The sequence below is a fragment of the Ceratotherium simum genome, chromosome 10 (assembly GCF_057802395.1).
Source record: "Ceratotherium simum simum isolate JZ-2026a chromosome 10, ASM5780239v1, whole genome shotgun sequence".
Taxonomy (NCBI): Eukaryota; Metazoa; Chordata; class Mammalia; order Perissodactyla; family Rhinocerotidae; genus Ceratotherium; species Ceratotherium simum.
This window is the reverse complement of record NC_141909.1, coordinates 29,651,446-29,665,899: the sequence shown is the minus strand read 5'-3', so window position 1 is coordinate 29,665,899 and position 14,454 is coordinate 29,651,446. Positions and strand designations below refer to the sequence as shown.

At 31.8% G+C, this 14,454-nt stretch overlaps 1 protein-coding gene across 19 annotated transcripts in view; it reads right to left on the bottom strand.

The window, feature by feature from the left end:
• Positions 1-2,424: 2,424 nt before the first annotated feature.
• RBM26 (RNA binding motif protein 26) overlaps positions 2,425-14,454 on the bottom strand; it is a 105,990-nt gene continuing 93,960 nt past the window's right edge. For 8 of the 19 annotated variants that reach the window (XM_087435943.1, XM_087435942.1, XM_004423097.3 and 5 more), the window contains 4 exons: positions 13,128-13,241; positions 10,334-11,498; positions 9,646-9,704; positions 2,425-5,674 (listed from right to left, as the gene is read on the bottom strand). In XM_087435943.1, the coding sequence (XP_087292069.1) occupies positions 11,409-11,498; positions 13,128-13,241 (204 nt within the window). In that variant the 3' untranslated portion in view covers positions 2,425-5,674; positions 9,646-9,704; positions 10,334-11,408. Of the gene's footprint in view, positions 5,675-9,645; positions 9,705-10,333; positions 11,499-11,642; positions 11,799-13,127; positions 13,242-14,454 lie in introns of all 19 variants that reach the window. The other 11 variants (XM_087435940.1, XM_087435936.1, XM_087435946.1 and 8 more) reach the window with 5 other exon arrangements.

Below are 14,454 nucleotides of genomic sequence, written 5' to 3'. Positions count from 1 at the left end.
ATGTTCATGAACTTCATGGGGAAAACAAATTATATTTTTTCTGAAGAAAAGCGGTCTAGAGAGTTGAGATAAAAATATGGGGAGTTTGCTGTTGTTGCCATAAATTATTTGGTACCTCTTTCTGCACTCTTACAGTGGATAATGCTATTAAGAACTGGAAATTCCAGTCCTGATTCTGCCATTTATCTTATCTTATTTAACAAAGGTAAAGATTATCTGCCCTACCTTACAATACAGACTAGTTATGAAGTTCTTGAAAATTTATAAAATGCCATAACAAAATTATAAAAATCTGTAGTTTCAAGGAAAAAATTGGCTATGGTATACAAAATCCTGGCAACCATACATTGTGGAAAATATTAATAATAGTGTCACTACTGCATCAGAGCTTAACTACTATATCAGGCATAATTTGGTTCCTGTTATAATATGAATATAGAATAAATTCAATAAGTTCTAACACACATGCAAAGAAAACTGAATTTTTGCTGTTCTCCAAAGCTAAATTACTAAAGTACCTAGGTATTTACACATACTTGCTCAAAAGTTTTAAAAACAAGTGTACTCTGGGGCTGGCCCTGTGGCCTAGTGGTTAAGTACGGCATGCTCTGCTTCGGCAGCCTGGGTTTGGTTCCCGGGCACGAACCAACACCAGTCGTCAGTGGCCATGCTGTGGCGGTGACCCACATACAAAATTGAGGAAGACTGGCACAGACATTAGCTCAGGGCAAATGTTTCTCAAGCAAAAAGAGGAAGATTGGCAATGGATGTTAGCTCAGGGCGAATCTTCCTCAGCAAACAAAACAAAACAAAACAAACCCAAGTGTACTTTGACTCAGCAGTTCTGAGAATATATTTTGAAGAAATAATCAAAGATGTTCAAGGATACAGCATCATTTATATTAAAATAAAAAATGGAAGGGCTTTAAGTGCCCAAAACGAGGATTGATTCAATACATTTTGATTCATCTACAAACAGAGGGGCTTTAAAAATGGTATAAACCTGTTAATCATAAACGAAAAAGGACTAAAAAACAGTATACATTATATATAAACCCCATTTTTAAATGTCTAGTGATCATTTATAGATGACAGGCTATCATCCTATCTCTTTCTTATTTTGAATTTCTAGCTTTTCTACAATAACATATTACATGTGATTTTTTTAAAGGATTAAAAAAGATCAAATTCATTCATACTTTATAGACAAATACTTTTCAGGTTAAGTGAAGGCTGACAACATGCTCAATCTGCATATATTCCCTAGGGGCTGGCAATATATATATATATAAAATATATATATATATATAAAATATATATATATATAAAATATATATATATATATAAAATATATATATATATATAAAATATATATATATATAAAATATATATATATATATATATAAAATATATATATATAAAATATATATATATATATAAAATATATATATATATAAAATATATATATATATAAAATATATATATATAAAATATATATATATATAAAATATATATATATATAAAATATATATAAAATATATATATATATAAAATATATATATATATATATAAAATATATATATATATATATAAAATATATATAACTCCTTTTAATAATTCTACCAAGTGACATTATTTATTAACCAAAGTCCTCCACTATTTCAAGCCAGAGTCCTCTACTATTTCACAATCAGATCTCTCTAACTAGATTTTTAAGGCATGTACTTGGAGATGATAATCTATTTCCTCGTAGAAGCAGTGTCAAAGTGGAAGATAAGTTATTACCAAGCCTATTTAACCCACATTATAGATGACAGAAGGCATCTGTGATGAAAAACAAAAGAACAAATACTGCATTATTTACTATTCAATAAAATAAAATATGAAATGAACATACTGAAAGCTGGAAAAGCAGGTCAAACTATATCAGGAGAAGAAATGTTCAGTCGAAAACTGAAAACTATGGAGGGAAGTTCTGAAACTTTCAATGGCTTTGGAGGTTGACAGTATAAGCACTTGACATCTAATTTCACTTCAGAATCTACGGCAGTCCTTCTCTGAGATCACAATAGTATTTTTATACTTATCACTCATGATAAGGAGAAACTTTTTGGTCCCCAAATGGAATAAAGACAAAACTTTCAGCAGTAAACAGGCAGGAATTAGGGAGAAGAAGGGTACGGAGGATTTGAATATATATATGAGAAAAGGAGTCTGGTAACACATTGGTACCAAAGATAACTTAGCACAATTTAAAGTGAGAATGGAGGGTAAAGAGAGCAAGAGGCGAGATGGAGCCATTTCTCTGTATAAACATTTTCAGAAATCTCAATTGTGCAATGTCTGGGGGCTGCAAATTTTTCTTTCTATTCTATATTAATATAATTGATGCAAGATGCAAGACAATTTTAAAAAGTTAACGACTGCTTTTAGTAAGACTATTTTATTTAAAAAAATTTTCAAAATATAAAAATAATAAACATTATGGATATTTAACAAACAAAACAACATAATTCAACTATAAATAATAAAAATGTTGACAACCCCGCATAAACATGTAATACTATAAACATTCTAAGCATACAAGAGTAGTTTTCTAGTTCAAGTTTTACCTTTTTCAGTTCAAGTTTTATCATCACTTTTAAAAATAAACAAAAAAGCTGCTACAGCTTAACCAATTACTTTCGCTCCACTCAAAGAGCAGGGAATATTTTCCCCATGCCAAAACACATTCGTGAAATGGGATACTTATGGGCACAGGTATTAAAAACTGCAACAATCCAGTCTCCAGACAAGAAAAGACTCCTTTGGTGTTTTTAGGTTCAACAATCCACAGAAACTGAGTTAAACTAAACCACTTATTAAGGGAAATCTTGTGCCAGACAATATGTTCTAAGTAATATCACATCCAAAGCAGGTTCAGGATTCTGAGAATCAAAAGTAAACATCTATGAATGCTTTGCTGATACTTAAAAAATCGTATCTTAAGAACATTCACTAAGGTGCTGGAATGAAGACTTGTAGATGTGGAAAACAATCTACATATCAACGCAAAACTTGTACAATGTAAATCATACGTCTCTTTACAGCTCATCAAATGTTCTATAAATATTTAAGAATTACCCTGCTGCCTACTGAGTAAAAGACAGATGGGAATTTAAAGCAGAGCAGGACTACACCATATTTTAGGACTAGAAAAGTTTCCCATTGGAAATATGGGAAAACAGAACCATGCTGAGTGCATCATTTTTTCATTCTAGCCAGATAAAACACTGTTCCTCTTATCAAAATAGCTAATGACAAAATAAAAAAACTATTGTCTTTTCAGGATGCTGGGCACAAATAAGTATACTGTCATTTTGCATCATATCTTTAAATTATGGGGTGTTTCTAATGGGCTGGGCTCTTTACGTGACTCACCAAAGACCACTTTTATAATTACGCTGCTAGATTAGAATAAGTCACAAGCAATCATAGATTAAAGCCTAGCAAAGTCTAGATAACAGGTTCAAAAATGATATTGAAAGGTTCTGTAGCACCAATGACTTTTTTTCCTAAGACACTTGAGGGGCTGCATCACTTTAAAGTATTATTTATCTTGTAAACAAGACCAAAAATATTCAGTTGATCTGTATTTTGAGCATAAATATTTATAAACTCTGTTTAAAAAAAAAACAAATAGCATGACTAGAGCAGCTAATAGTGTAAAATCTAAGTATATTGAAAAATATAAAGATATATAAAAGGCTTCCATAATGCAATCATGCAGAGGTAAACTGCTTCATTCAATTACACAAAAGTGATTCTGTACAATTATCTATACATAGCTCCATGAGAATCCTATACAGGAAAACAAAATAATGAAAATTCTTATCTTTAATTAATCAATATGTGGGAATTTAAATATGTAACTGACCTATGGGATCTCACTGCAATTTCCAAAAGGCACAATGATCCTAATGAGAACCAAATCACCTTGACTTCTGATTCCCAATGGCATGTTCAATTTTGTTTTGCTTTATTTTGTTTTTAATTTAAAAGCAAGGGAAAAAAAAGGAAGACGAAATAAAATTGAATATGGTGGTATGTGGTCCACATCCACTAACCAACCAAAACTGTTAACAGCAAGTATGGTCTCTTAGACAATGTTCTTTGGGTTTCTAACCTAGCAGGTAAACCACTATTACATGGGCAGAGAATCTTTCCTTGAAAGAAAAAATACTGAACTAATCTGGGAAAATACTTACAAACTCTCTGCAGCTATATGCTAGTTTGCAAATGTGATCTAAAATAAAAGTTGAATTTTAAAAATGCCTTATAGGCTATTAGGTCATAATTACGTTAGAAGACCTTCCAAAATATGTGCTTTTCCTTTAAACCAAGCCTAACATTAACCATGCTGTCTCCAACTAATGTGGATCAAAACAGATAGCTTATATTATGACTGATGTGTTCATTCTTTTTATTTTTCATGAAGACAAATGCAATGTGTACTCAAGAAAAAAAAGTGTTTGCAGAATAGTCAAATTTGCACAAAAAAAGTGAAAATATGAGCATGGCTGAATGGAACTAAAAAAAAAAAACAAAGGTGAATAGAATCAAGTATAATTTGGACTTTGCTAATAGAGTTGCTAACAAGTATAACTTCCAACTTCTCAAATGCCTCATGAGAATCTATGAAGGAATACTCAGAAGTTAATTTTCTTAAAAAAAATTTTTTTATGGTGCCCATTATAAAAGGGGTATTTTGGCTGAATATTTACGATAAGATTTAATCACTCTTTATAAATAATTCTAAGCCACACTGCTTATAAATAAATAATATGGACATACACCTTTTAAGACAGGAAAACTAGTCTTTAACAATGTTAGACACACAACACTATTTCCCCTTGCTTTTAAGATTGTCTTTGATGTCTTGATCGCAAGTGAGGAAAATATGAAAAACTGTATAAATTACACATTTAATAGATATTTCTCAGTATTTATAATCCACAAATCATCCTGTATTACTTGAAAAGAAAGAAAATTAATCTACTTGTTGCCTTTGAAGAGCTAAGAATTAAAAAAGAATTTTTCCAGGTAAATGGCCTTGGCAACGATTTCATTAAGTATATTTAGAAGAAACAGGCAAGTTATACAGTGTCTAAAAAAGTATTTTACCATCTGTTCAAAATTATTTTAAGTGACTATTCTAACCCCAGAAATGTATCCTAAAACCCAGAAAAATTAAAACCAAACCCATGCTTAATTTTTTAATCATTTTTCACTCTAAATTGTTTATGCTAATGAACACAGCATCATGGCTTTATAGATTTCCTAGGTACAATTCTCAACTTGCCTGAGACCAAACTTATCTCATACTAGGAAACCAAGAGGTCCTTTTCCTGCTTATGGTGTTTAAAAAATAAACGGCTATAAAGTAAGGAGAGAAAACATTTAAGAATAAGACCAGACAAAGCACACACTCAGATATACTTCTGGACTCAGATGTACCCTTAGAGAACTGTAAAGATAAAATGCTAATTATAGTACATGTAAACATCTATTCAAATTGATAAAGGGCAAACATAAAATGATAGGATGATATTATTATAACAGTCATCTCCAGACAGGAACAGGTCTTGCTGTTGTAGTCACAAAGCTAAATTCAGGCAATGATGATCTCTCTCTGCTGGAAAAAGAGAAGACTATTAAAAAAAACTTTGAAAATAGTAAATAAATCTAAAACTTGAATCACATCACAAATTGATCTCCAACTTTTATAAACATTAAAGAAAATCTATTTGAGAAAGGAATCACAAAGTTGCAGACAAATTTCACAAAATATTAGCCTTGGGTTAAAATGATTTTAACAAAACTTCCCTGTATCACGCTACCTTAAAACATTAAGTTGCAAAGATCACAACTCTACAACATGGCTATGATCTAAAATTTTGGTTAGGAAATGTAGTAACTGAACAGAGAGTAAATTTTTTACAGAGGTGCGAGTAGGAAAAATAATTTTAAGAAATCATGAACAAATTCCAAGATAGTGTATATAAAAAAAAATTTCTTAAGTTTCCCAAAGATTTCAAAATAATTGTGAGATACATCTAATTTCCTTAAACTCCATATAATAATCATTTCATTCTTTAACCACACTATATGACAGAAAAGTCTATACTAAGCACAATTATTAACAACAAAAATAAACAAAAAGGAACACATCAAAATGAGACAGCGCTTGGTATACAAAGGAAGACTAACTTTGGATGATGGGAAGATGAGTGGAAGGATGAAATAAAGTAACAGAGAGGGAGGGATTAGGAAGGAGCAAGTATAATAAACTGATATAAAAAAAGTAAAATGAAAAATGCTTTCAGGGGCCGGCTTGGTGGCGCAAGCGGTTGGGTGCACGCACTCCGCTGTGGCGGCCCGGGATTCGCCGGTTCGGATCCCGGGTGCGCACCGACGCACTGCTTGGCAAGCGATGCTGTGGCGGCATCCCATATAAAGTGGAGGAAGATGGGCATGGATGTTAGCCCAGGGCCAGTCTTCCTCAGGAAAAAAAAAAAAAAAAGAGGAGGATTGGCAGATGTTAGCACAGGGCTGATCGCCTCACACACACACACACACAAAAAAAATGCTTTCATTTACACTAAGTAATGAGTACATAATACTGATAAACTGCAAGAAAGTTATCTACCAAATTAGGAATTTTTCTACTAAACAAGTATGATGTTTTCATTAGAAATTACTGAGCATGGCAGTCATGTTCACCAAGATTTCTTTCCTAGGATTTTTAGGTAGCTATTTTGGAAGATTATCTGCTGTCAAATGATCAGTAAATAACGATTAGAGAGAAAAAAAAAACTACTCTTCTCTAAAAGCCTGTATACATACCTTAGAGCAACTAGCCAGTTCAAGAAGTTATACAAGAACAAGGTAGTTCCTGAGATCTGGGAAAAGGAAATTTTCTTTCTGCCTTACAAATACTGTACACTGATGATTTAATTTCCACTTTTAATTTACAGGGTTTTAGAAGAATAAGGAAAGCTCTGAGAGAAAAGACCAAAAAGTGAACTAACTTAATTAGGCAGAATTTCATGCAGGATATGTTTTAAAAGGCTAAAAGACTTTTGAGAGGTAAGGAAAAAAGCTTACAAATATTTTAGGACTAAAACTTATTTCCTATAATTAGTTCACATTATGGGTAAGGGGAAAGAAGAAAGAAAATATAGATTGATAAAGTTTGGATAATACTCTAAAATAGCCATTGATATTTCAACATACCAAACAAGCAACTGTTTGCTTTCTTTTTGTAACCCTTCGAGTCAATGATTAGTGTTCCAAGTAAGATTGGAAATACAATTCCCATAAAACAGTTCTAGTTAAAAAATTTCCTTCAATTAAGCTCAGCCATACTTTCTACAGGTAATTAGCTAAAACAGAGAAATCTTGTCTTTATAGTAAACTACTGGTTGATATATTTGATCATATTACAATAAAACAAGAGCTGTGGAATACTCTTTCATTCTTGCAACATGATTTCATTAAATGCTTGGGCATCAGTTAAATACTAAAATTAATTTTTAAAATGTTACAATTATCCAATAACATTTAAAACAACACTGCTTAAGTAGACACACAAAATATTGAGTGAAATATGTAAAATGACAACTCAACCATCCCTTGAGGTAATCCTAATCAATCTTTTAACCAATAATACATAATTTCCCTCAATTTTTTTCTGTAAGAAGTAGCTACCTACATTGTTCTCAATCCTTTTCTCACTTTCAACTCAGCCCAGATCTGTACTAATGCAAAGAACTTGTTAGGAGAACTGTAGAATTAAAAATGTGTTTCAAATTTTAGGTAGCATATTGTAATAGGAAAGAGTTTTAAACTTTGAGTTTAGAAATGAAAGGAAAAGTTATAAGTAGGAAGGGGAAGTGCTAGTGAGTAGAGAAGTTAATCTATACTTTATAGGTTGAATGGAATTTGTGCCAGCAAAGGCAAGCATCTGAGAACACTATATACAAATTGTACCAAGACACATTATATAAATTATCATAACAAAATCTAAGTTGTTTCCATTGATAAGATGATAGAAACAACAATAGCAATAATAGGTAGGGAGAATTGGTATAGATATATTAAACTGTTTTAGATCAAACAGTAATATACCACCAGGGAAACTATAAATGTGATAGGGACCTTAGACATCATCTAGTCCAGCCTCTTTCATTTTACAGACGAGGAAACAGTTCTGGATAAGTCAAACGACTTGTATAAGGCCAGAGAGTTAGTTACAGAGCTGAGATTAAAAGCTAAATCCCTTAACCCTTGTCTGGTACTCGATACTAGGTCACCTTTAAATATAAAAAAAATTAGTGGAATGGACTAGGTTGGTGGCTCTTAGCATTTCTATTCTTACACACTGCCCAAAAAGCTATTTTACTCCTGAAACTGACTACAACATTTAAGACTCCAAAATATTAGCGGCTTACTAATTGTTATGGAAATCCCACCAAGACTACATGTGTATTCCTCCATCAGTATTTGTAACCCCACTGGTGCAATACATAACTGTACCAATTGTTTAGCAAAATGGTCCCAATGACTGAGAAGACCTTCAAGAGAGATTTTTGAAAAATTGATAAGAATTAACAAGGGAGGTAATTGTCACTCCATTATTGGAGATTTAAATACGCATTCATTCATTATCATTCAACAAACATCTGAGTGCCCACTATGAGCCAGGCTTTGTGATAATCACTAGAGATAAAAAGATGAATAAGACATGGTCCCCTTCCTAGAGGAGCTTGTAATCTAGTGGAGAAGACAGACATAAACCAGATAAATTATATTACAACATAAGTACTGTAACAGAGATATGAACAAAGTGCTGTATTAAAAGGAAGGGTAAAGGTATGAACTGGCTAATGACCAAGAAGTCTACTAACTTTGTGTGAGAACTACCACATTTACTGCAAACACAATCTCATGCTCAATCAATAACTAGGAAGGAGGTAGCAATACATAGTCAAAAAAAAGAGTAAAGGTTGGCACTGAAATCAGAATGCCTGCATTTGAACCTAGTCCTTCCGCTTACTAGCTGTGACTTTGGGCAAGTCACTCCATCTCTATTAGCCTAAGTCTCCTTATCTGTAAAATGGGAATTAATACCTACTTGAAAGGGATAAATTAAGTTTTAAATGAGAACACGTGACAGTATATGTAGAGTATTAGTATTTATAAGCATAATCATTGACTTTAAAACTCCAATAGCAATTCAACACTAAGTAATATTTATAATTAAAATCATATTAATGATAAAAATATAATTGCGAACCTAATGAATGTTGCTAATACTTAATCCCCATACTTTGTGATCAAATCGAAACATACTTGTCTTCTGATTCATTTAAAACAACATGGCTTAAAACATTCTAATTTTAGGTTATCAGAGAATTTAAGACTAGGGAAAGTGATGAGCTATTTACGGATTCAAATAAATAGTAGGTAATTTCAGTTACATTATAAGGAAAGTTTACAGTAATTTTTGAAATATCAGGCTAACATTTACTAATCAAATTATAAAGCCAAAAATCAGCATGGAGATTTAACTGGCCTTTGAAAGATTTTCTTTCTTTATAATACCTGTTTGGTGTAAAGAGAAGAAACGTGAGCCTCTGCCAATTTGGCACCTTTCACGACTACTAAAAAGAAAAGAAAACAAACTTACCTAATGAATCAGAATAGCACATAGTTAACATACAAGAGACTACATAAAAATATATCATAGATCTAAGTATAGTAAAGAGGTTTTTGAGTAAAGTCACTATTTTGACAAAAGAAATCTGATTCTGAAATTTGAAATATAAACGTGTACCAACTGCAAGACAAAACATTCCTATGAAATAGTATTACTATCAAGAACATATATACAACTTTAATGCTAGGTGTGGGAAAAGAAAGAAAAAGGAAGAGCATCCACTAGTTACTCCATTGGCAAAAGACTATGGTGGTGGAATTACAGTTTGTGATTGTGAGGACCCCAGTATGGGAAGAAAGTGAGTTTTTTTTAATGTGACTTTTAATATAATCACTATTAATCTCAGGACACTTGCAACCAAAATGATGAATTTTAAAAGATAAATATGTAATCTCCCACCCCCTCATTCTACAAAGAATGCATTATTTCCCAGAAACTGCTGTATCAACTTTCAATGATCATGTTCACTTGCCAGAGAAATCCACTTAAAAATCACAATATTTCTGCAAATGTCAAAGATTTTTATACAAGAATAGGAAATGCACACTTAAAATATCAGACTGGAACACTTACCAAACAGTGTTTTCCTAAAGTAGTATCTATAGTACATTTCTTTATTCATACATCTTCAAATGGTCAAGTTTTCTTTCATACATCCAAAATGTAATGTGATGTTTTCTTATTCACCAAATGTTAGCTCTACTTGAAGTCTGGTTCCAAACTAATCAGCCTGCTTTTAAATTTTAAGACATCGGTTGAAAATATATAGGATCAAACCAAACTGAAGTGCTATAAATTTTAAACATTGGATTGTACATTATTGTAAAGGTACTAGTAACCATTATTATTAAGAATAAGTTAGTGATTATAGCTCCTTTTGTGATAATTGGGGGGAAGAAGGGTAGATCACCATCTGGAATGGTCTATTTATTTTAATTTTTTTCTTTTTCTTTTTCTTTTTCTTTTTTTTAAATCAAGGAACATTGTCTTGGTTTCTTTTTTGTCATTTTTTTTTCTTTTCTTTTCTTTTTAAGAGACCATTCCACTTTATTTTTAACATCTCAATGCATAAGGACTCATATGCAAAGCAGTCATACACCGTTATCATTAAAACCCATGTGGTAAAATACATACACAAGTCCAACAAAAGGCTAATACATAGTAAAGCCTAAGCATACTACTATGTAATATTATGAATACATAACTTGGAGACTTTAGTTAGAGTACTATGTTATCTATTCATTTTTGAAAACATTCATTAAGATTTTAAATGCAAATTCATTCCTTATTTGGAGTAAAACAAAATCCTCTAAGTTATAACAAGTATTGGTCATAAGTTTTCTGACCTATTCATTAAATTACAAAGAACCCAAAGAATTCCGTAACGTTCAGTAGAAGTATGTAATAAAAACATTGCATATGTTTCTAGTGTGATGTCTTTAGCAATTGTTTACTGAAATAAAACGCAAACATCAATCTTTCAAAATACAGGATCAGAAGGTAGTTTTCTTCTCTTTTGTCTATTTGTGAAATCCATCTTCATCACATTTTACCAAAAATTGTTTTTACAAATATGTAAAAGTACATTAGATAATACTAATGAAACACAGGTAGAGTTCTAGCATATGCAGATCAATGATCAGTCAAATCATCTTCTCCAAGAACGAGATTCATTGTCCTCTTCTTCTTCATCATCATCTTGAAGTAATGAGTCATCCACCAAAGACTCTTCCTGAAACTTTAGGTTAAAATGCATTTAGGAATTTACCCAAAAAAAAGAAAAGAAAAAAGGTGACACTTTTAAATACTGATTTCTCTCAAGAGAGTCGAATACAAAAGGTATTTCTATAGCTAGAACATTCAAGAAACAAAGAAAAGCAACCTTTATCCACTCGATGGTTTCTCTATAGTATCTATTCTATGGCTTGCATCAAACAGGCACTGAAGAAATATCAAAGTACGCCTTTGTACATGCTGTTTCTCCTGCCTCTCTTGACCAAATTACGTCATCTTCTATACCTAAAAACATTGCCCAATACTTAAAAAAAAAAAAAAAACCGTCAATAAGTCTTCTCTGACTTATCCTAACTCTGAACACTAAATCAACCAATAACTTGTATAAAAGTTTATCAAGATTTATATTTCTTTTCTGCTGTACGTAATAAACATTTTCTTTTATAGCATTCCTTTCTCTTTCCCATTTCCTTCATAAAAACTTCTCAGACTGCTTTTCAAACTTTTCAAAATACCTAATACCAGGAGCTCTCCTGCTTTTCTCCCCATTCAATTCAAACTCATGGAAGGACAAAGGTATAATCTAAAATATAAAATGACAAATCATGTATATGAGTTTCAAAATTCACATTTTATTCTTGCATTTGACTATGGAAATGTGTAACACCCTTGAATGCTCTTCAAACAAAATGAAGCGCCATTATGAAAATCTAACAAAAGTAAAATATGGAATCATTTACTTTCCCCACCTTACCTTTATTTCTTAGCTTCCTCAACTTTTTCCTACAGCTTATTTCACAATTAAACACAACAGAGCTGCTTATTTTTAAGTTTTTGGTTTCAAAGGGCTCTTCCACTTCCCTGTTCTTTATGCTCACACTTCTAAGCCATCAGACTAACTGCTGTTACCCAAGAAAAAAAGTACTCTTCCACACTTATCCCTTTGCCTAAAATGCCTCTCTCAACTATATTCCTATGCCAGCTCTTGGTTATGGAAAGCTTTTTTATCACTTAGGATTCAGCTCCACTGTTACCACCTCCTTCAGGACTCTTCTGGACAGAAATAATCACTCCTTCCTCTGGGTTCCCACAGCATATTGTTCAAATCTTTATTCAGCGTATCAGTCTGCCTTTCATTATAATTAGTTTCTTATGTGTCTGTCACTACCCCCCTTTCCAGATTATAAGCTCCTTGATAATAGGGACCGTGTCTTATTCATTTTTATGCCTATCACAGTATCTACCATATAGCAGGCATTCACTCTAATGAACTAAAACGGTATGAATTAAAATAAAGGAATCCTGAAATGTTAATAAAGCACCTGAGTAGAATATATACTCTGAACCTTAAAATATTACAAGATTTCCTGTGGATAAAAATCTAATGAATAATTATTGTCCTTTAAGAGTAAATGAAAACTGAGTATATATATGATTTTCATATATTCTTTTTGGATTAGCAACCCACAGTTCTCATTAACCCAGAAAATTTAAAGTTGTCTGCATTTATCTGATATCCCCTGCCTGGAATATGGCTCAGGAACAAAAGTTTTATGTTAAAATCACAGCCATAAAATCACACTTTATATAAAAAAGTGAACAAAAGAAATGAAAAAAAAAAAACCAAACATACTTCCTCTTCATCAGGCTCAACTTCTTCTGTTTCAACAGCTGAAATATTAGTTATTGGTTTATTCCATGCCAGTTTTAGATCCTGCCCTTTGAAACGAGCTCCATGAACTGCAGCCTAAAACAATTCAGAACATTAAAATATCGAACATTAATAATTTCTGAAGAAAAAATGAAATGTTATAGTACCTAATATTTAATTAACTAAACACAAGTGAAGACTGTCTCTTCATTTGCTTTGTGGTTATTTACTTCTCTACTATTATTACTATAATTTATAATTTACTTTTCTCCATTATTTACTTCTAAAATTAGCCTAGTGATTGGAAATTCCTTCAAAAAGAAAACAAGAACGATTTCTCATAAGTAAGTAGAGCTATTTCACTACTGGCCAATATTTGCCTAGAAGAATTACGTCTACATATTTACAAAACAATGATAATTGCTATTCAAGGCAATAATCCCAAAGCACTTCAAGATCCTGGCTGTGGATTGTGAATCAAAGTCTAGATTAGGATCAATAGGCTAAATGCATTTTATTGCATTTTAATTCTCGTTAATTTACAAATGGAGTATATAGTAACTATGAACTAGAAACCTTAGCAAATATAAGAATAATTTTGCATGTGCAAAATATACATGTAAATTACATCACACGATCACAAATACATAAAATGTTTGACTGATGTATCACTATTACAAAATATAAATATCTCAATGAAGGAAATAAACCCTGAACTTTTCCACTGAAAACTAAAGTGCTTCCTACAAATCTTTCAGAACTGCATATGATAAAATAAACTTAGTAAATAGTCAAATCTAAGTACTTGCTACATTAAGTGGCTGGTTTGGAAATAGTGCATTCAAATTAAAGTAACATGAACTGACATAAATCAATGTTAGCAATATACCAAAATAACTCATAGTCACAAAAGATTTATAGCACAATCTCAAAGTGCAGCATAATGTGAAATGTAGAAACAATTACATGTTCAATGACATCTGACCATGAGTTGTACGATATTAAAGTCCCCAGGTATAAACTTTAAATCTGCACATAGAAATTTATGATAAATTTAAAATATTTCATGCCGATTAAAATGCAGCACAGGAGTTTTTAGTCCATGGCCTCATCACAATGTCATATAACTGAAATTTTTTAAAGTACATATATATGATATTTAATTTCAGAAACAACTTGTAATTTTTTTTTTTTTTGAGGAAGATCAGCCCTGAGCTAACATCCATGCTAATCCTCCTCTTTCTGCTGAGGAAGACCAGCTCTGAGCTAACATCTATTGCCAATCCTCCTTCCCCCCCCCGCCCAAAGC